The following is a 23,024-nucleotide window of genomic DNA, read 5'->3' as shown; positions in this document are numbered from 1 at the left end:
ACGGTCTTTCTGCTACCTTCAAACGCGGTAGAGGAAGAGGAAACATAAAGACGCCTTTTTCTTTCGTCGTATTTATTTGTTTACAAATAAAAGGGCGTTTGTCTCGTCTCTGTGTTTGGGTTGCTCGCTTTCTTCTTGGCTTAGGGTTCAAATGTTTTTGTGTCATGTTCTTTACTGAAATCCTTTTTTTTTTTGGTCTCTTGTCTAGAGGACGAGGAGGAAGACTGGAACTGGGTGGGAGAGGATCCTAGGTGCTCATCGTGGCATTGGCCAACCAAAACAGCTTCCCTGAGATCTCTACTTCCTTACAGTATAACTATTACTTTATAGGACAGCAATATAGTACTATATTAATATATGCAGTACTCTCCTAAAGTATTGGAACGGCAAGGTCGAGTCCTTTGTTTTTGTTGTATACTGAATACATTTGGGTTTCGGAGCGAAAGATGAATATGAGACAGAAGTTGAGAAATCCAGCTTTTATGGTATTTACATCGAGATGTGTTGAAGAACTCAGGACACAGCACCTTTTTTCAGATGTGATTAAATTAACTTAAAAGTGAATAAAAAGGAACATTTATGCCATTTTTCTTTAAATTGCCAGACAAAATGCTTTGCCAACCTCCACGGGGCAGCGGTGAAGGGATCACAATCCACTGTTCGAAGAAGCTTTCGAGAGAAGAAATACAAAGGCCACGCCACAAGACGCAAACCACTCATCGGCAAAAAGAAGCGGACGGCCAGATTGGTTGACGTCAAAGTTGCGCTGTGGTTGATATGTCACGCTGCACGGAAGATATGCAAAAAAAAATAAAAAACAAGCTGCATACTTTTCATTTTGCCGTCGCAGGGCCAAATCATTGCTCGTGGATTACGCCACGTGACAAGAAACGTTGTCGTTCCCGACAAAATATGTCGGCCCGATCTAGGAAATCTGGGACCGATATCGGGGATAAAATCCTGCAGTCCGATCTCGGCGTAGAACAGGCAGATGAAAAAGAGCATAGGACACACTGCAAATGTCACCAGCCCGTACGATGAAATGATCCTGCTCGTACTGAAAAATGTTCATCCTGGACGTAGTTCTCAATATGCTGCCGTCATAACTTTGTCGAGATAGCGATTCCAGTTCCGTCACTCCTCGCAATCCTTGGCGCCCTGGTCTAATAGCCCAGCCGTTGGCGCGCTCACTCTTAACCCGGGGTACGGCGGTCGCCTGAGGTCGAAGCTCAAGCGGCACCGCGCTGCATAAGCAAATGTCACTGATTATATTTGTCTATCAAAGACTGCCTTTTCCACCGTTTCTTATTTTATTCAAGAGGAAAGGTGAAATAAAACCTCACTGGGGGAGGAGAAATGACTGTACCCCAATTGAAAAGTCTTGCTCTTGAATGAATCACTTAACACAAAAAATGACGAGAAACTGTTATTGTTACGGTTTAAGCACTTTGAAAATCCTCTGCCCTCCCAAGCCCATGCCAGCTTCCCAAAGTGACAGAAAAACACTTTACAAGCTGCCATAGCAGTGATGATGAACATTCGAAGCACACGGACTGCGTTCAACAATCCTATATTTCCCACTTTACGTTGGGAAATTACTTGGTCAAACATGGTTTTGTCAGTCACGAGAGCCAAAATGCAACGCAGCACATACCGGATGTGGTTAAGATAGCGCTGCCTGCGATTATGCACACGGCCAGCAGGTGGTTTGGTGTGCGACGAAGCATCAAGAAAGGAAGCATGACTCCGACCAATGGCTGAAGTGTTACCATGCTTCGTGAAGCTTCATCTCGCCATCATCACGAGCAATAAGCTCAGATTTTGATTACGTACGGGGAACTTGGTTTACGACAACATACGTACCGCCACACTTGGTTTATATTTATGGCCCGGAAGTTTTGCTCGTGAAAATATTTACTGGAATGATGACATTTTGAGATTGCTAACGATATGCAATGAACTCCTTTATGCTCCTTTAGGCGTAAGAATGTAGCCAAATATTGGACTCAAGTTAGAGTACTTCTACTTTAGAATATGATGTCTCAAGTCAAAAGTAGTCCTCCAAATATTTAATGAAGTGTAAGAAAGTTGTAACTGGTAACTTCTGATTTATTATTTAAATCAGAGCATGAACGTCAAATAACATTAACTGAATTAAATATGTGCAAATTCAGATCATGAACAATACCGCTGAGTCGAAAACATAATTTTTTAAAAAATGACATTTTTATAAAATAAATTAGGGCAAATTCAGATCATGAACAATACCGCTGAGTCTAAAACATCATTTTTAAAAAATGACATTTTTGTAAAATAAATTAGGGCAAATTCAGCTCCAAGAAATGGTCTTATACTAAGCAAAGCAAATGTATTTATATAGCGCATTTCATACACAAGGTAACTCGATGTCCTTTACATAATTCAAAGGATTTAAAAAAAAAAAAAAAAAAAAAAAAAAAACAGATTATAAACATTTAGAACAAAGAGAAACATAAATCAATTAAATTAAAACAGCATACAGTGCAAGAAATATCATTTAAAAGTGGAAATGCTCTAAAAAGCATGGGGGGGAAGAGTTTTGAACCTGGACTTGAAAACATGCACACTGGGGGCTGACGTCACTTCTGTTGGCAACAAATAGCTAAATGCTGCTTCGCCATGTTTGCTTTGGACTCTGTGCTCCACGATTTGACCTGAGTCTGTCGATCCCGACTGGGTTTATATTCCATTAGCCTTCATGTATTCAGGGCTTAAACCGTTTAGTGATTTATAGACCAGTACCAGAGCTTTAAAATCCATTGTAAAGCTGACTGGAACCCAGTGTAAAGACTTTAGAATTGGAGTAATATGCTCTGACCTCTTTGTTCTGGTCAGAACCCGAGCCGCAACATTCTGAATTTTCTGCAGCTGTTTAATGCTCTTTTTAGGGAGTCCAGTCAGAAGACCCTTACAATAGTCCAGTCTACTTGAGATAAAAGCATGGATGAGCTTCTCCTAATCACATGCAAGCCTTCACTTTGGATATGTTCCTCAGATGGTAGTAGGCGGTTTTAGTCATTGATTTGATATGACTGTTGAAATTTAGGTCGGAATCTCTCAGAACACCGAGGTTTCGGACTTGGTCTTTGGTTTTTAAAGGGAGTGACTCCAGGTATTTACTAACTGCAATTCTCTTTTCTTTATTGCCAAAAACAATTATCTGAGTTTTGTTGTGGTTTAATTGAAGACAATTTTGGCTCATCCAGTTACGTATCCGTTTTAGACAGTGACATAACACCTCAATTGAACTGTAGTCATCTGGAGACACTGCTAGACATAACTGTGTCATCTGCATAACTATGATGGTCAAAATGAAAGTTCTGAAGAATTCGACTCAAGGGTAGCATATACGTGCTGAACAGAAGGGGTCCAAGAACTGACCCTTGAGGGACCCCATCGGTCATTGCCACGACACCTCAATTGAACCGTAGTCATCTGGAGACACTGCTCGATATAACTGTGTGTCATCTGCAGAGCTGAAAGTCAAGATTATATTATTATTCTACTATACTCTTTGTACTTGTTAAAGAGCACAATACTATAGGCTCACCAGGCAGATTACAAAAACAGGAACATGGCTGCAGTGGACATAAAAAGTATACACACCCCTGTTCAAATGCCAGGTTTTTTGACCAAGCTAAATCATTTTCACCACCATTAATGTAACCTAGAATTTGCACAACTCAACTTTTTGTTGTAAACAACTGAAATAAACTTGACCATTGCAAAAGAGATGTTCTGTTTTCACTGGTCTTTTACCTGGTGAAAGAAACTTGAAATCAAATAAATCTGGTTGCACAAGGATGCACTCCCTCTTATAACTGGCATGTGACTCTGTTCCGACGTAACGGATCACGTTCAAACTCCTGTTCAATGGGAGTGTACTGTACACACTCCTGCCACCATTTCCATTTTTAAGTGGAAAAAAACAACAACACATGCGTCGGGCATTACTGAAGCATTATTTGCTTTATCCACAAAAAGTACTGAATGGAGAAGTTGTTTGCTGACCAGACACTGCCAAAGTGTGTGTGAAAACAGGATGTACCCCAAAAGATGTTTTACATGCATGTTTTACAGTTACTTGTGACCATAAAATAGGGCTAATGTTGCCATATGCACAGCCAAAACAACAGCAAAAACATTGCAACTTACCGCAAGGTGTTTTCTCAAGTCAGAAGTGGGCTGAAATGTCCAAGTTTGGGCTGTGACAAAACTACACTTGCATGTTATAGCTGGTGTTTTTCGTAGTCCGTAATGTAAACAACCCGCGCGCGGTTGTCACGACTCCCTTCGAACGGCCCGCGAAGCCCAACAGAAGACTGTGTGCGGACATGTGACTTTCTTGTGTCGTTTGATTGGTGAACTTGAGTCAAACATCCCTGTGGTAATCACGGTGGATCGGAGCGTACGGAAGTCAAAAACGAAAGCCTAAAAACAGATCGCTCACGCAATTATTGATAAATGAAAGTCACGGGCGGAACGTGGCCGACCGGTTAGAGCGTCTGCCTCACAGTTCAGTTCCCAACAAAGTTTGGGTGACGCGTCCGGACAATGGCGCAGAGGTAAATGAATGACAGAATGGCTTCAAAAGAAGAGAATATGCCTTCTGGAGTGGCCGAGCTGCGAGTTCTGACCTGCACTCGATCGACATGCTGTAGCGTTACCTCGAGAGAGCAATTCATACCCGACATCCCAAGAAAATTGCTGAACTGAAAGGCTTTTTTGCAAAGACGAATGCTTAAAAATTCTCCCTGACCGTTGTGTAGGGCTGATCTTTTTCGGTTGAAGTCGTTGCTGTCAAAGGAAGCTCAACTCGTTATCAAATCTAAAGGTTCACATACGTTTTCCACCCCGCACCGTGGCTTTACAAGCTGTGTTCAGTAAAAAACAGGAAAACAAATGTTTATGTGGTATATGTTTAAGAAAACAGTCGAGTGATGACGATCAGATGACATTTTATGCCCAAATTAGACAGAAATCCACGTGATTACTGCATATAAATGCCATACAATCCTTTTGACTAAAATATAAAAGGAGGAGAGGTCACAACTCACAGGGCCTCTCTGATGAGGCTCGCAAGGCGTCCGAAAGCCTGTTGGGAGAGAAATGAAGAAATTCAGCGTTTTGTATCGCGCATGTGTGTTTTAGCATGCACGTGCATACTTCGTCAATCTGTTCAGGCGTTGACAGTGAAAATGCTGCCCTGACATAAGGACATGGCTCGCCGCTGTTGATCATGAACACACTTCCTGGAACCAGCAGCACCTTCTCACAAACGGGGACACAAACGCAAGCGACTCGGTCAGGCCGAATCGCGTCTCTGCGAAACGGAGCGCGAGGGTTTATGGCGTCACCGCCCCCCCCCCACAGACCTCCTCCTCCAAGGCCCTCTCCATGATGAGCTTCTGGGTGTCACGCACGCCCGTCAGCTCGATCCACAGAAACATCCCTGCCGAGGGGGCATGCCACTTGGCCACACCTGAGCATGTTCAACAAAATAAAGAAAAACACGTTTTAGAAATGGCTCTCGAGCCATCTATTTTCAATACTGCTGATCCTGTTCATGGGAGCTGGAGCCTATGCCAGCTGACTTTAGGCAAAAGGCATATTAGACCCAAGACTGGTCGCCAGTCAGTCTCAGAGCGCAAATGAGAGACAACCATTCACTCTCACAGTCGCACCGTCACTGAGTGGGAAATGAGTCCACGTCGCCTACGGCGAAGTTGGGCAAACGTACCACCACAGCAACGGTGACCAGTAGCGGTTCTTCGATTTGCAAAGCATGCAGTGTACCTGTGAGCCACTTGTTAGCGGAGTTAATCATTGCGTCCCGCTGTTTTCTGTAGAACTCTATCACCCTGTGGCGAGAGGGGGGAAACAATGCGTTGACGGGTTCAGATATTTATCTATTCAGCAGGGACAACATACCCATGTGTGTGGTGGAGAAAGCCATCTTGGCCCCAGCTGTGCAAGAGTTGTGACACCATGAGCTGCAGAGAAATAATGGTGAAATTGACGAGTAGGGATACATTTGACATTGTAATTATCGTTACTACGATAATTAGCGTTTTCCGACTGACTTCTTACAACTTGATCCCATTGACAACGGTTACATGACCATTTTTATGATGATAATTATCATTGACACTTGACACTACGTGAGTCCTGGGCTGCACGTGCCATGGAAACAATGAGTCCCAGCCCAGGAGCAATGCATCCCCTCAACTAATCATCACGGATGTGTAGATTGGAGATTTTTATGACAGTCCTTTTTTTCCCCCCTTTCGGCTCGCCCCGTTAGGGGTCACCACAGCGTGTCATCCTTTTTCCATTTAAGTCATACTGTTGCTCGCGAATCCTCACTTCTGTCCTGAGTCTCGCCTCCGCTACTCTTTCCCATAACTTCATTGTGCGGCTCATCCACTTTATTCCTCGATAGTTCCCACAGCTCTGCACATCACCCTTGTTCTTAAAAATGGGCACCAGTACACTTTTCCTCCATTCCTCAGGCATTTTCTCACCCGCTAGAATTCTCTTGAACAAGCTGGTCAAAAACTCCACAGCCACCTCTCCGAGATGCTTCCATACCTCCACGGGAATGTCATCCGGACCAACTGCCTTTCCATTTTTCATCCTCTTTTAATGCCTTTCTAACTTCCCCCTTACTAATCATTGCCACTTCCTGGTCCACCGCACTTGCCTCTTCTACTCTTCCTTCTCTCTCATTTCCCTCGTTCATCAACTCCTCCAAGTATTCTTTCCATCTATCCAGCACACTACTGGCACCAGTCAACACATTTGCATCTCTATCCTTAATCACCCTAACCTGCTGCAGATCCTTCCCATCTCTATCCCTCTGTCTGGCCAGCCTGTATAGATCCTTTTCTCCTTCTTTAGTGTCCCACCTGCCATACATGTCATCATATGTCTCTTGTTTGGCCTTTGCCACCTCTCCCTTTGCCCTATGTCGCATCTCAATGTATTCCTTTCGACTCTCGTCGGTCCTCTCGGTGTCCCACTTCTCCTTAGCTGACCTTTTTCCTTGTATGATTTCCTGTACTGTGAGGTTCCACCACCAAGTCTCCTTCTCTCCTTTCCTGCCAGAAGATACACCAAGTACTCTCCTGCCTGCCTCTCTGATCACCTTAATCGTCCTCCCCACCACCAGAGTCAACTCACACGTCACCATCCTATGCACTTTTAATGAGAGCTCCAAGTGGCAACTTCCCACTGAGAAGTATGAACAAAATTGGTTTCCTTTTTTATATAAAACAGTTTTTATTTCTTGAATTCACATTGTCCATAAAAGATAAAACTTTTTATTTTGAATGCATTAACAGCCTTTGTCCATCACTTAAGCATCTAGCATTGTGCGGCATAACGCCTTAGGTTTATGGCCGTGTATTTATGAGCTTAGACCAGCTGACTAGGAATAAGACAACTATTCTTTGTACTACTACAAGATTTGGAAGGGTTCAATTTGTTCAAACTAAAATGAGGAAACCTGGAGAGGGAAAGAGATTTCCTCTCTCTCCCTTCACCAAAACCCTCCTCTGTTTGGGTACATGATGATAATCCATTTTACTTTAATTCCTCTCTAGCCACATTTGCCATATTTTTCACCGACTTGGCTCAAAGTTTTGCCACTTACAGATTGGCCAAATGTCATACAGTGCCTACACTGAGCAAAAAAATCACCGTGCAAGAACTGTTATGGTTGTGTATTACTGTCCTTGCCAAGGTAAGGACAGTATGCGCAAGGATGCGCAAAATGCAAATTTTGACACGCAAACTGTGATGCAAGACCACTTAATTCGAGCCTTGCACACATACAGTGCCATGAGAAAGTATTGCCCCCCCCCCCCCCCCCTTCTCAAATTCTTATATTTTTGCATAGTTTCCCCTCTGTAATGATCATCAAACTAATGTAAATATCAGACAAATATAACCCATGTTAACAATGTTATTTTTAAACGGTGATTTCATTTACGAAGGAAACAAAATGATTCAAAGTTACCCGGCCTGGTAAGCCCAAGACCATCACACTACCACGACCGTGTTTGACTGATCCCTGTTCTTTTTCTGAAATGCTGTGCTACATTTACGCCAGATGTAACCAGACACACATCTTCCAAAAGCTTCATCTTGTCAGTCCATATAATATTCTCCCAAGGGTCTTGGGAATCATTCAGATGTTGTTTTTAATACAAAAGTAAGATGAGTCTTTATGCTCCTTTTCGTCAGCAGTGGTTTTTTGCCTTGGAACTTTGCCATGGATGGATTGCCCAGTCTCTTCCTTATGGGTGTGTCATGAACACTGACCTTAATTGAGGCAAGGGAGGCCCTGCAGTTCTTTAGAAGTTGTCCCGAATTCATTTGTGGTCTCCTGGATGAGTCACTGCTTTTCTCGTTTTTGTTTTTTTTTGGTCCTGTTCGGCTCTTAGGCCAACCAGAATGGAGGATCTGTAACCCTTTTATGCTGGAACAGATTTACTGTGTCACAGTGGAGTTTTTTTAAGCTTCGCTGTGCTTTCTTAGTATTATAATTGATGTTTATTAAGAATCAGAATCGAGCGGTCGAACAGAACAAAGAAGGGAAAGAGAAACAAAGACAAAAGACAAAGCACTAATTGTAAGGATGGGAAAAGTAAATCATTACACATCTACATTAGATGTGAGTGCCGCATGGGGCTGTAGTGCTACACCACGTGGAGGAAGGACAGGACAAGATAGAACAGGACAAGGGCAATAGAAGAAGCATGCAGGACAAGGGTCGTGAACCCGGCTGTACAACTGAAGTGTGGTGGGATTGACTATGTAAAAAAGTCTATAGGACGAGAGTGCGAGTGAGGGGATACACAAGTAATTCGCATATTCATGAGTTATTTGTCGCAATAAGTGAGTGGCCCCGCACCCAGCGAAAGAGTCCCATGGGGTTTGTGCCTGCGGACACGTCCAAGTGAATTGACACCGTTTTGCATGCACAAAGACTGACAGAGGTGTCCTGTAATTGCTGTGCCTGCACCGCGGCGGTTGAGGACCCCACCCGATCAATCGAGGGGCGGGATCAGGGCCCAGGGGTACACCCGAGAGCGGCCACCCCCCCGCGGCCAAACGCCGACCTCCCCCCCCATCGCCACACTGCTGCTGAACAACCAAATCCCCCCCCCCCCCCAAGACCCACCGCTCCCCAGAGATGGGTGTATGTGGTGTGGTGACTCGTGAGAAAATATATACAGTAAGTGGCGTGAGTGTGTGCTAAGTGAGTGATTGAGAGGCATGGCTCCTGCAATTCGGGCCCATCAGTCCAGACAACCACCGACGAAGAGGGCTAGCTGTGTCCCCCCCCCCCCCCCACACACACACATTCCTGCCAGCACCCACTACCCGCCCCCGAGTGTGGGAGACGTGTTGGCGCTTCAAGACGTCCTTCAATAGGGACGTGTTGAAGCGCCATGTTGGTGGGGGTCCCAAACTACATCCAATCAACAAAATGATGATTGGATGTATTTTGGGAGGAATTCTTTGAGCTGCCGAATTGTTTGAAAGAAAAAAATCTATTCTTGAGAAAGTGGTGAACTGACGAGAAAAATGTGTATTCTCTTTTTGTACAGTTTTTCAGCCTCCATATGTCAACAAGACCAAAGTCGTCCATATACTGCTCTAATATATTGGGGCATTGTGGCTGATTGCTATTTTTGAGATTTGAGTGATTTATTAGGGGACTTAGTGTAACGTTAAAGTCACCTCCCACCCATGATAATTGTAGAATTGGCTGACAAGTTTAACAAGTGTGAAAATAGCGCGTGAAAAAAGGCTGGATCATCTTAATTTGGAGCGTATACATTGACAATTGTACGCAGCCCTCCTGGTGCCAAGGTACGAGAAAAATAAAATTCATGGATAATCTGTTCCCTCAGTTTAGTAATCCGTACCCTCAATTTAGTACTGTGTTTTGGAAACACGCACGCTAATTGTAGCCAGTCCTGCTAGTACTGTAGTAGTGCCATAATCTGGGACAATGTCGATTGTGCAAATGTTGCAGATACTCCTCAGTCAGTGTGCAAGTGGTGCAGATGCTGCTCTGGCACATGACATCACAACAACAGATATGCAAATAGCGCAGTGTGGCGAGACTACCACAGTGAGTGCACGAGTAATGTATAATTGGCCCCACAGAAATGGGACAACAAAGTCAAGACAAAAGAAATTGCCAGCATGTTGCAAAGGAATTGTAGGTTAGCTGTTTAAGAAGTTGATGGCAAGAGGGAAGAAGCTGTTGGAATGTCTGCTAGTTTTAGTTTGCATTGTTCGGTAGCGCCTACCTGAGGGAAGCTGCTGGTGACCAGGATGTGGAGGGTCCAAGAGGATTTTGCACGCTCTTGTCTTAGTTCTGGCAGCGTGCAAGTCCTCAAGGGTGGGTAGGGGGGTACCGACAATCCTTTCAGCAGTTTTGATTGTCCGTTGAAGTCGGAGTTTGTCCTTTTTTGTAGTAGCACCATACCAGACTGTGATGGAAGAACACAGGACCGATTCGATGACCGCTGTGTAGAACTGCCTCAGCAGCTCCTGTGGCAGGCCGTTCTTCCTCAGAAGCCACAGGAAGTACATCCCCTGCTGGGCCTTTTTGAGGATGGAATTGATGTTGGTCGCCCACTTCAGGTCCTGAGAGACTGTAATTCCCAGGAACTTGAGGGTCTCGACGTTGACACAAGACAGCTAGACAACGTGAGGGGCAGCTGTGGCGAAGGATGCCTCCTGAAGTCCACGTTCATCTCTACAGTCTTGAGCGTGTTCAGCTCCAGGTTGTGTCGACCGCACCGCAGCTCCAGCTGCTCCACTTCCTGTCGATATGCAGACTCGTCACTGTCTTTGATGAGGCCGATGACAGTGGTGTCTCCTGCAAACTTCAGGAGTTTGGAGGAGTCAGTCTATTGAAGATCAGCGGGGTGTCAGAGTTTGACAGCCGGGTTTGTTGAGATGCAGTTGTTCAGATAGACGAGTCGTGGAGAGAGGACACAACCTTGGGGTGCCCCAGTGCTGATGCTGCGTGTGGATGAGGTGGCCTCCCCCAGCCTCATCTGCTGTGTCCTGCCCGTCAGGAAGCTGTAAATCCACTGGCAGATGGCAGGCGAGACGCTGAGCTGGAGAAGCTTGGCGGGAAGGAGTTCAGGGATGATGGTGTTGAATGCTGAGCTGAAGTCCACGAATAGGATCTTCGCGTAGGTCCCCGCGCTGTCGAGGTGTTCTAGGATGAAGTGCAGACCCATGTTGACTGCATCATCCGCAGACCTGTTTACTCGGTAGGCAAGATACAGGGGGTCCAGTAGGGGACCTGTGGCGCTCTTGAGGTGGTCCAGCACGAGGCGTTCAAAGGACTTCATGACCACAGATGTCAAGGCGACAGACCTGTAATCATTCAGACCCGAGATTGCTGGTTTCTTGGGGAAAGGGATAATGGTGGAGCGTTTGAAAACATCCTGCTCAGTTCCAGAGATGTATTGAAGATCTGTGTGAAGACTTGAGCGAGCTGGTCTGCGCAGACTTTGAGGCAGAATGGGGACACAAGGTCTGGGCCTGCCACTTTGTTAGTCTTTTGTTGTTTGAAGATGCGTCTCACATCCTGTTCGTGGATGGTTAACGCAGAAGTCAAAGGTGTGATTGTGGTCGGTGGTGCGGCTGGGTGGGTGTGGGGTATGAAAGTGTCCTTTTCAAATCTGCAGTAGAAGGTGTTCAAGTCGTTGGCTAGTCTACTATTGTTCTCAGCTTGGGGGGATGGTCGCTTGCAATTGGTCAGCGATTGTAATGCATGCCGGACTGACTTAGAGTCGTTAGTCGCATGTTGCAATGGAATAAGTTAGCTGTTTAAGAAGTTGATGGCAAGAGGGAAGAAGCTATTGGAATGTCTGCTAGTTTTAGTTTGCATTGATTGGTAGCGCCTACCTGAGGGTAGGAGCTGGAAGAGGTGGTGACCAGGATGCAGAGGGTCCAAGAGGATTTTGCACGCTCTTGTCTTAGTTCTGGCAGCGTGCAAGTCCTCAAGGGTGGGTAGGGGGGTATCGACAATCTTACAGCAGTTTTGATTGATCGTTGCAGTCGGAGTTTGTCCTTTTTTGTAGCAGCACCAAACCAGACTGTGATGGAAGAACACAGTACTGATTCGATGACCGCTGTGTAGGACTGCCTCAGCAGCTCCTGTGGCAGGCCGTGCTTCCTCAGAAAGCCTCGACCTCACTTTCACTTCCTTAAACATTTTTATTTGAGGTTTATAAACATTTTGGATTAACCTAAAGCTGCGTGGTTGGTGATTCATAAAAATAACTCAAAAACGAGACGCCTGATAATTCTGCACACGGTGTACATACCATTGTGCATCAACATCAACACAAAACCTCCCGAAAATCATGTTCAGTCGCTAATTTATTACAGGGCTCGAGACTGCGACCAAAATGGTCGCATATGCGAGAGCGAGCCTAACGTGGCGGAGCGGTTGCGAGCTGGAGATATAATAAAGATGAAGATGAATAATAATATATGAATAATAATATGAAGATGAATAATAAAATGAATAAAGATGATTCTGATTCTGGAGAAAGTCTGTGCTCGCGGAGGGTCCTTTCCATCGTCAGGCGAGTATGGGGAGAGATTTGTCTCAAAATGATTTACCCAAATATCTCTGCGATTTACACCCGTTTTTCAGATCCACAAATATATCAGTGATTTACACGTTTTTCAGATCCACAAATAGATCCATGATTTACACTTGTTTTTTATTGTTGTGTGTGCATTTATCATGACTTATCATTTGTAAATACTCATTTCTGCTTGTGAATTGTCGAAGGTCCGTTTGTGGATCTGCGGCCACACACATTTATTTTTTTGGACAAATGTAACGCAGTTTTCAGGATATTCACACACACAAATTGAGAATATTCACACGCGTGGGAAGGCCCGTCAGTGTTGCTGTCTCCGTTGATGACTTGACTGCAAGTCATTTTTATGGGAATACAACAGTCCATGGACCGACCCAGCTGAAATCGGGTCTGAAATCAATCCGTCCACTCCACTTTTAATCACCCACTCTTCCTGAAGCCAGCTCTTCAACTCGGCAAGGCAAGACCGATCTTACAAGCCCGGAACTGGAACTCATGCTATCTGCTTCTCACGTAAAACACTTGGAGAGCTACTTGCTTTGTTGTATGTTTGTAAGGTTGAGAGAAGCGCTGGCACCACACAACTCTGGCCTTTCGTGTTAAATTCCAACTCTCAGTGAAAATTGGACACACAGTCACCGCATCGCATTGAGCCGACACCTAGCGTAATTTCTCATGTATAATGCACGTTTCCCCCCTCTCCAAATTGTCAAAAGTCAATCGTGTGCGTTATGCATAGGTATAGAGGAAAATGAAAACAACCTCACATTTTATAAATGTATTCCGGCAACTAAAGGTTATGAAAAAGCTGTACACTTTCATTCCAATATGCCACCGCCGCCTAGGTTATGAAAAAGGTGCAGCCTACACTTTCATTCCAATATGACATATGACTGCATATATGTACAGTTGTGCTCCCCAGGCAGAATTTGTGAAGTCTTTTTTTTTTTTTTTTTTTTTTTTTAAATACGACTGATGACTGAATAACAGCCATCATTAATTTCTTTATGGTGATGTTTTGTTTAATGATAATGCTTTTCTGAAATGCTTGACAGTTTAATTTGAATCCCATTAAAATAAAATTAAATGTGTTTTACCTGATCCATGTTTTCTTTTAAAAAATTGTACCCACCTTACAAATTCTGCCTGGGTAATCAAACATATGAGCACAACTGTAGTTTCTCATTTAGTAAATAAAAGTATGGCTGTGAATTTCAAAATAAGAGCAATAGAAAGTTTTACATAAATAAAGTGCTTAACTTCAGAATAATTATTTGAAAAAAAACTAACAAAGTACAGATAATACTTCATGTTTTGATCATATGGGTAGAAGCAAAATCATGCATTGGAAAAATGCATTATACACAGGTAGAAGCCTTTTCCAGAATTTTGAGTTCAAACTTTGGGGGTGCGTATTATACATGGGTGCGCATTACACACGAGAAATTAGGGTAATTTTTAACAGCCTGCGGCTAGTGGCTAGTGTCCTAAAATCAGGTAAGCCGCGCAGTGCCTGTTGTATTGTTCAGGGAAAAAAATAAAAAACAAAAAACAATGCCTGCTAAAAACGTTTTTATGCTGTATGCACCATAGGGAAATCCTTTACTACTACTACTGTAATTTAAAATAAGAATTTCATATAAAGTTTACATAATTGTTTTTATTTATGGAACCTATTGTGATTTTTGTTTAAACTAGAGTTCATAATGTTTTTTAAAAATAAACATATTTTGCAATTGGCATGAAGTTTTGGCTGGTGATCAGCATTCCAGACATCACACATCGTACTGGACCTATCCCAGCTATCTTCGGGCGAGCGGCAGCGTACACCCTGAACTGGTCGCCAGCCAATTGCAGGGCACATGTAGCCAAACAACCATTCACACTCGCATTCACACCTACGGGCAATTTAGAGTCTTCAATCAACTGACCATGCATGTGTTTGGGATGTAGGAGGAAACCGGAGTGCCCGGAGAAAACCCACCCAGGCAGGGGGAGAACATGCAAACTCCACACAGGGATTTGAACCCCAGTCGCCCACCGTGCCGCCGATATAAACCATGTAAAAAAATAATATTGGTTATTGGTATCGGCTTAGAGAAGCAACAATTTATCCGTTGTCGATATGTGGGGGGGGGGGGGGGGGGGGGGGGGGGAAGCTTGTCATGCATCGCTATCGCTAACCATGATAATTTTGGTCAGTGTAATTGTGATCAAATATTTTCACAACGTTCCATTTCTAGACGTGACCAAGCGGGCACAAAACGGTCTCTCACCTGCGTGAAGGTGCTGGTGTGCATGGTGGAGGCCTGGATGTGCAGCACCACCCGCTCCACCAGTGGCTTGGGCCCCGTCACGAAGCCAATCCTCAAGCTGAGGCGGGCAAAAATTTAAACCGATTTGCAGACAAAAAGTGAACGGGATGACTGATAGCCGCAAGGTATTATGATTACCCCGAAGACAGAATCTTGGAGAAGGAGTCCGTTCTGATGACGCGCCCATCTACGTCCATGGAGAGAAAGGTCGGCGCCCAAGGCTTGTCGAACTGCAGGAAGTAGTAGGGGTCGTCCTCGATGATGAGCATGTCGTACATTCTTGCAAGCTGCGCACAGTGAAAAAGTCATCCATCCATCCATTTTTATAGCGCTTGTAATCTATGCCGCTTCGCCTCAAGAGGGTCGCGCCTGAGCTGGAGGAGCCTATCCCAGCTGACTCTCGCTGAACGAGAGTTGGCAGCCAATCAAAGGGCCCATATAGCATCTACAGTATTTGAGTTTTCCATGAACCTAAGACACATGTTGTTTTAATGTGGAGAGAAGATGGAGTAAACCAAGCATGGAGAGAAAATGCGAACTCCACATAGGTTGGCCAGAACCGAGATTCGAAAACACAAAACCGCAGAACTGTGAGGCAGACGTGCTAACCACTAGACAACCCATGTGATACAATCTCCGAATAGTGGCGATTGCACTATTGTACAGCGTTAGAATAGTCTCAGCAGGTGAATGGACGAAAACGCCACCTCGTAGACTTCCTTCTTCCTCTGTGCGGTCATGGACGCTCCAGTGGGGTTCCCCCCATTAGGAATCGTGTAGAGGACCTTGGGCCTGAGGACGTCTGACCGGTTCCAACGGGACAAGACCTCCTCGAGGGCCGCCGGTATAATGCCGTGCTGATCACTCCGGACGTTGACGATGTTGCAACCCAGGGGCCGGAGCTGGGTTATAGAGAAGCAGCTGAGGTTCAAGAGTTTTAGCAAGTTCCCTTCCAGCAGGGGACATGGTCTTACCGCCGCCAGCGTTCCAGGGTAGGTGGGTGAGTCCAGCAGGACGTCATCTCCTGGGCTGACTAGCATCTCAAATACCTGCCAGACCACACAACCGCTGAAAACGTGCCAGGAAGCGGAACGAAGGGGTCATACCTTGCAGAGTCCCTCCTGGCTCCCTGTGGTCACACACACATCCATCTGTCCCTTCTCCGGACTGTAGAGAGCCGTCGGTGGGTCGTGGAGGTCCTTCTGCAGGTTCTTCATCCACATAAGCAGCTCGGGGATTCTGCGTCAAGGTTACACGTTTCTATGAGTTGCCATTTAGGCCAACAATAACATTTACCTCCAGTATGCACCAAAAACACTTTACACGTAGTTTGAGAAGTTTTTGGGTGCATGTGAAAAGGACGTTTTGTGTGTGAGACAGGGAGATGTGGTCAGGGGAGGGAGAGCCTCAGCTGGTTATGAAGCGTAAGAAAATAATAATAATAATGACATAAAATTATTTTCCATTTTAGTTCTCAGGTCTGTGCTACATATTTTCTTTTTGAATCCAATAATATTCATAATTGCATTAAATTTGCTGAATTTGCACATTTTCTGTTCCAATACATGGGTGAGACAAGAAGTGTGGCAGCGTGCGGCGAGCCTCACCTCAGATGGCGCAATTCGTCACGAAACAAAATAGGAAAAGCAAAGAGCAACAGCACCATCTATTCAGGGTTGGCGCTGGGTCATGAAACCTCTTAGCCAATGTGGCTACACTTGTGCGTAGTCAGCCACAACATCACGAGTGTTTATGTGGCTAGCCACATTTAGCCAGTGCTCGTCACTGGGAACTAAACCGATAAGCTTTCATGATGTGAGCCCAATTTAAAACTACCTATTCATCGATCAGGAGTAGGTCTGAACGATTTGTGAAAATACTCGTTTTTCTTTTTTTTCTTCAGCCCACTTCTAACTTGAGAAAACACCTTGTGGTAAGTTGCGGATGTTTCTATTGTTGCTTTGGCAGTGCATCTGGCAACATTAGCCCGATGTTATTGGTCAAAAATCACTGTGCAGGTGTGCATGGACTCCCGTATATTATTCATTTTTATTTTATCTGACGCTTGTGCTCAATTATTTTTTTAAATCAGAAGTTATTCACCAGTTACTCGAGTCGTTTTTTTTCACCGAGTACTTTTTTACTCAAGTAAATATTTGGAGGAGGACTACTTTTTACTTTTACTAGAGTCAGTACTCTGACTTGAGTACAATATTGAGCTACTCTACCCACCTCTGAAGATGAGATGATTCGCTTGTTATTTGATAATCCTCAAGGAAGATGTTACAAATTCTAGAATTTTCTCAAAATCTAACTTTTTAGTTGAAGATAAACATTCTAAATCTGTGGTGGTGAAGATTAGTAGGCTAACTTTAGCTGTCAGATCAGTGTAACAGATTTCAAAAGCAGGACAGAGTGATCGAAATGACTTAATGTGGGTGGGGTAGGCCGTGACTATTTTTGCCTTGGGCCCTTAAATGACTAGCTAGGTACGTCCTAGTTCAAGCAAGCCCCCCCCCCCCCCCCCCCCCCCCCCCCGCTCGACATGACAACCAAACCGGATTAAAACTAAGGCATTGGCCAATCGAACCGTCAAACGTACTTCGCGGTAGGTGATACAGTAGCTAGCTCAACTCATAAACATACAGTACTGTATAGCCATAAATGTATATGGCGAGTCTAGGATCTTCAGTTTTTTTGGCCGGAAAGGCTGAAATGTTTTTGGGCCAAAAAGATTTCGATCCAGACTGTACCACCGGATGTGACAAAGTGTGTGAGGTTTTTTTTGGTGTGCGAGCTTTTTTGTGCATGAGAGGGTTTCTGGGTGTGTGTGGGAGTTTTTGGGTTTGTGAAAGGTGTTGTGTATGAGTTTTATGTAGTTTTTTTGTGGGTCAGAGCTTTTCTGTGCGTGGGTTGTTATTGTGAGTGAGTAATGTGTTATTTTGTGTCTTTTTGGCACCTTAAAAGTTTCAATCTATCCACACGCCGTCACACACGTCTCACCCGTTGGAGGCGGAGTACTGGAGGGCCCTTTTCATGGCTGCCTCATCGAAGGAGACCGCCGGGCCATTCTTGACCTTGATGACGGCCGACTCAAAGGGGAACGTGTCGGGGTTGGGTGCCCCTCCGGCCAGTGAAATCAGCGACGGGGGCGAGCGCTGCTGCAGCTCGGCTTCAGACGCAGAGCACAGTGCCGCCATCGTGACATCGGGACAAATACGACAATAACGTGCATCTTGAAAGTATTCACAGCGCTTCGCTTTTTCCACATTTTGATATTTGGCAAAACTCCAGGAATTTCCATTTGGAAACTTTCAATGGGAATTCAGGGGAATAAACTAGGACTCTTTAATGGGAAACGTTGGTGAGCCACTAAGATCTAGGCGGGCTAACTCCATATATGTTGTTTTAAAGGAGAGTCATTTAAAGTTGATAAAGCCGATAAGCTCTAACGATGTGGGCCCAATTAAAACTAACCAGTCATCAATCAGGAGTAGGACTGACAATTTCGGAAAATACTCTTCTTTTTAACAAATATTGCAATTTAGCATTCGATTTTTCGGGAGGACATTTGTCATCTTCGTTCAGCGTTATTCACGAAACATCAGAAATAAATGATTCAATAGTGTGACTGACACGACATTTAGCGAACCAATAAACACTAAACCCTTCCTGGAGGCCAGGCCTAAATGTTATGATAAATTGATTTGAATAGCAAATCTTGATTTTCCTATTGAATGATAAAAAGAATAACCTCAATCACAGTAGAATATAGCCTTACTGATTCAACTGACAACATGACAACACGTGGAAATAGCGGCTTGCGCATTGATGAAGAAGGCAGCTACAGTCACCGCCGAAGGTATTGGAGTACAATGAAGACATTTGGCTTTCGGATGCAAAGATGAATACGAGACAAAAGTTCCAAATTCCAGCTTTTATGGTATTTACGTCGAGATGTGTCAAACAACTCAGGGCGGAGCACCTTTTGTTTGAAGCCACCCGCTTTTCAAGTGAGCAAAAGTATTGCAACCCTTCTCCCGATGAATTTGGAAGCATTTTTCTGTAAACATGCAAGCCCAAGCCACGGCAATGCCTTTGCCATGCTTCACAGATGAGCTTGTGTGTTTTGGATCATAAGCGGATCCTCTTTCTCCATACTTTGGCCTTTCCATCATAACCTGGTAGAGGTTAATCTTGGTCTCATCGGTCCGTAAAACTTGTGTGGCTCATCACTGTACCAATCTGGCCTTCGGATTCTTTTTGCTGATGAGTGGTTTGTGTCTTGTGGTACGCCCTCTATATTTCTTCTCTCAAAGTCTTCTTCGAACAGTGGATTGTGATACCTTCACCCCTGCCCTGTGGAGGTTGGCAGTGATGTCACGGACTGTTGTCTTTGGGTGTTTGTTCACAGCTCTCACAATGTTTCTGTCATCAACTGCTGTCGCGCCAGTCTTCGCTCAGATCTTCTATAGATCTCTGGAACTGTGCGAAGTACCATCCCGTTTCCAACACTCCACCATCATTCCAGTCCCCAAGAAACCTGCAATCTCGGGTCTGAATGACTGCAGGCCTGTCGCCTTGACATCTGTGGTCATGAAGTCCTTTGAACGTCTCGTGCTGAACCACCTCAAGGGCGTCACAGGCCCCCTGCTGGACCCCCTGCAGTTTGCCTACCGAGCGAACAGGTCTGCGGATGATGCAGTCGACATGGGACCGCACTTCATCCTAGAACACCTCGACAGTGCAGGGACCTACGCGAGGATCCCGTTCGTGGACTTCAGCTCAGCGTTCGACACCGTCATCCCTGAACTCCTTTCATCCAAGCTTCTCCAGCTCAGCGTCTCACCTGCCATCTGCCAGTGGATTTACAGCTTTCTGACGGGCAGGACACAGCAGGTCAGGCTGGGGGAGGCCACCTCGTCCGCACGCAGCATCGGCACTGGGCCGCCCCAAGGCGGTGGTCCTCTCTCCGCTGCTCTTCTCTCTCGACACGAACGACCGCACCTCAGCGCACCCGACTGTCAAACTCCTGAAGTTCGCAGACGGCACCACTGTCATCGGCCTCATCGAGGACGGTGACGAGTCCGCGTAGCGACAGGAAGCGGAGCGGCCGGAGCTGCGGTGCGGCCGACGCGACCCGGAGCCGAACGCGCTCGAGACTGTAGAGATGATCGTGGACTTCGGGAGGCGTCCTTCGCCACGGCTGCCCCTCACGTTGTCCGGCTGCCTTGTGTCAACCGTCGAGCCCTTCGAGTTCCTGGGAATGACAGTCTCTCAGGACCTCAAGTGGGCGACCGACATCAACTCCGTCCTCAAAAAGGCCCAGCAGAGGATGTACTTCCTCTGGCTTGTGAGGAAGCACGGCCTGCCACCGGAGCTGCTGACACAGTTCTACACAGTGGTCGTCGAATCGGTCCTGTGTTCGAAGACAAGAGTGTGCAAAATCCTCTCGGACCCCGGTCCTCAGAACTGTGATGCAGACGCTCTAACCAGTCGGCCACCGCGCCGCTTGTTTCACACATCTAGATGTAAACACCATGAAATAAAAGCTGGAATTGTGAACTTTTGTTCCATCTTCATCTTTGGATTCGAAACCCAAATGTGTTCAGTGTAAAACAAAAAGCATTCCAATACTTTTGGAGGGACCTGTATATGTGATTGCTGAGTTTTTGGTTTTAATACCTCAAGTTTTAAGAATAATAAAAAAAAAAGGTTTCATGTTGTTCGTATGGGGTGTTGTGCGTAAACCCCACAGGGCTTTATATATATCATAATCAATTCAGAGTGTATAAAGGAGGAAGAGCTGCGACTAGTTTCCGGATGCACTCCATGTTCTTTTTGTCGGGCACTCACTCAGCATCCTGATGGGCGACGGCTTCCTTGCGGCACTAACAGCTGTGAGGAACCGAGAGTAATTCATGTTTCCTGTCGGCAGACTTCCTCTCGAAACCACGCATTGGCAGTCTCGTCGCGTGTTCCTAATTTCTGGGCCAGCCTTTCTGAAACCGCGACAACTTGAAACTTGTCTCACGATCACAGAGCGACAATGTGGAACGAAACGGCAGTATGGCGGAAAGTCGACGTTGACGCAGCATTGTGACGTCATGGACCATGTCTGCGTCCCGGGCGGCTTCTCGCATATATATCTTATATAATACGGTTATATATCGCTACGGCTGCCAGTTCGTGGAGTATACTTAGCAAACGTCAAAATAAGTCAACATGAACTCTACCTTCGTTGCGTTATTAGGAATCGCACTCGTGTTCCTGGCAGGACACGCCCATCGCCAATATGACAGGCTGCTGGCCGCAAGCCGCTGCACGACGATTGGCTGCTTTATGCCTGCAGGACAGGTCCCACTGCTGCCAGACGGGAAAGCAAGTTATGTGACTTGAGTGCGGCGTCGTTCATGTTTCCGACTCATGTTCCCCAAATCCAAACCACCCGAAACTGCCGTAAAACCTAAACCAGAACAGATTGATGTTCTTTTTTTGTTTGTTTGTTTGTTTGTTTGTTTTTTCGAGCCACTCATGTTTCAATGGAGCGTGTCCTACGGAATCAGATTTGTGTCAAAAACAGAATCACATAAAACTTTTTAAATCGCAAACAAAAGTCTTGATGACTAGTTTATAAAAAAAAAAAAAAAAAAAAAAAACCTTCTGGAGCTAATCTAACACAAGCCAAGAAATATTTTCATTGCAAGGTATAACATTATTATTATTATTTTACTAGAGTAAGATCTCGGTGTCTTATTTTTTGCTTGCACTTCCAGAAGTTTTGTTTGATAGTCTTGATTTTGGTTTGCGATTTTAAAAGTTTTGTTTGATTCTTTTGGGCGCAAATCTGATTCCATGCGTGTCCTGCCTATAACTATGCGGGAATCCTAATAACGCTGCCCCCACCTTAAATTCATATTCTGCTTTTTTCTTTTCTTTTTCTTTTGAAACATTTTATTTAGAAACACCAAACATACTGATTTGAATGTTGTTAGGAAACGATAAGAATTAGTTTCTTCATAACATGTCTTTTTTACTGTATAAGTAGTATCTATGCGGAGAGAAACGATGTTTCTAAATGTTGGAGCCCATCCCAGCTGTCTTGGGGCGAGAGGCGGGGTACGCCCTGAACTGGTCGCCAGCCAATCGCAGGGCACATAGAGACAAACAACCATTCGCACTCTTCAATCAACCTAGCACGCATGTTTTTGGGGTGTGGGAGGAAACCGGAGTGCAAAGGAACTGCCTGAAGAGCTCAGAGACAGAATTGCGGTAAGGTACAGAGCTGGCCAAGGTTACAAAAAAAATTCTACTGCACGTAAGAATCCTAAGAGCACAGTGGCCTCCTTAAGCCTTAAATCGAAGACATTTGGGACGACCAGAACCCTTCCGAGAGCTGGCCGTCCGGCCAAACTGAGCGATCGGGTGAGAAGAGCTTTGGTGACAGAGGTAAAGGAGAACCCAAAGATCGCTGTGGCTGAGCTCCAGAGATGCAGTCGGGAGATGGGAGGAACACCTGAAGGACTCCAAGATGGTGAGAAATAAGATTCTCTGGTCTGATGAGACTCAGATAGAACTTTTTGGCCTTAATTCTAAGCGGTATGTGTGGAGAAAAGGAGGCACTGCTCATCACCTGTCCAATACAGTGCCGACAGTGAAGCACGGTGGTGGTATCATCTTGCTGTGGGGCTGTTTTTCAGCTGCAGGGACAAGGACAACTGGTTGTTACGGGGAGTCCAGTCAGAAGACCATTACAACAGTCAAGTCGACTTGAGATAAATGCATGGATGAGCTTCTCCTGGTCTGCTTGGCACACGCGAGCCTTCACTCTGGATATGTTCTTCAGATGGTGGAAGGCAGTTTTAGTCATTGATTTGCTATGACTGTTGAAAGTCAGGTCGGAATCTATCAGAAGACCAAGGTTTGGGACTTGGTCTATGGTTTTTAAAGCGAGTGACTCCAGGTATTTACTAACAGCAATCCTCTTTTCTTTATTGCCAAAAACAATTATCTC

The 23,024-nt window shown here is 45.2% G+C and overlaps 1 protein-coding gene across 6 annotated transcripts; it reads right to left on the bottom strand.

Annotated features, from left to right (window-relative positions):
* Positions 1-478: 478 nt before the first annotated feature.
* aadat (aminoadipate aminotransferase) lies at positions 479-21,262 on the bottom strand. Of its 6 annotated transcripts, none has more exons than XM_061669857.1 (13): positions 20,867-21,261; positions 18,014-18,182; positions 16,117-16,249; positions 15,985-16,059; positions 15,718-15,912; positions 15,149-15,297; positions 14,972-15,068; positions 5,971-6,032; positions 5,836-5,900; positions 5,415-5,521; positions 5,206-5,307; positions 5,097-5,134; positions 479-1,244 (listed from the first exon to the last, which is right to left on the bottom strand). In XM_061669857.1, exons 1-13 carry the CDS (start codon positions 21,117-21,119, stop codon positions 926-928), a joined length of 1,764 nt encoding a protein of 587 aa, XP_061525841.1. In that variant the 5' UTR covers positions 21,120-21,261; the 3' UTR covers positions 479-925. The 6 variants fall into 6 exon arrangements, with proteins under 6 accessions (XP_061525841.1, XP_061525846.1, XP_061525842.1 ...); XM_061669860.1 differs by lacking the exon at positions 479-1,244 and adding an exon at positions 3,356-3,515 and having other exon boundaries at positions 20,867-21,259; XM_061669862.1 differs by lacking the exon at positions 18,014-18,182 and having other exon boundaries at positions 20,867-21,262.
* Between the last annotated feature and the right edge of the window lie 1,762 nt (positions 21,263-23,024).

Source organism: Phycodurus eques, unplaced genomic scaffold, assembly GCF_024500275.1.
Source record: "Phycodurus eques isolate BA_2022a unplaced genomic scaffold, UOR_Pequ_1.1 contig_27, whole genome shotgun sequence".
Taxonomy (NCBI): domain Eukaryota; kingdom Metazoa; phylum Chordata; class Actinopteri; order Syngnathiformes; family Syngnathidae; genus Phycodurus; species Phycodurus eques.
The sequence above is the reverse complement of the archived record's forward strand: the minus strand, read 5'-3'. Positions and strand labels throughout refer to the sequence as shown.

Bases quoted from the DNA above. Each gene is read 5' to 3' on its own strand.
- aadat (XM_061669857.1), bottom strand. From the start codon at position 21,119: ATGACGTCACAATGCTGCGTCAACGTCGACTTTCCGCCATACTGCCGT. The intron at 16,060-16,116 runs GTATGACCCCTT...GTGGTCTGGCAG, and splicing joins GCCAGGAGGGACTCTGCAAG to GTATTTGAGATGCTAGTCAG. The intron at 15,298-15,717 runs GTGGCGTTTTCG...CACTGTGCGCAG, and splicing joins GGAAGAAGGAAGTCTACGAG to CTTGCAAGAATGTACGACAT.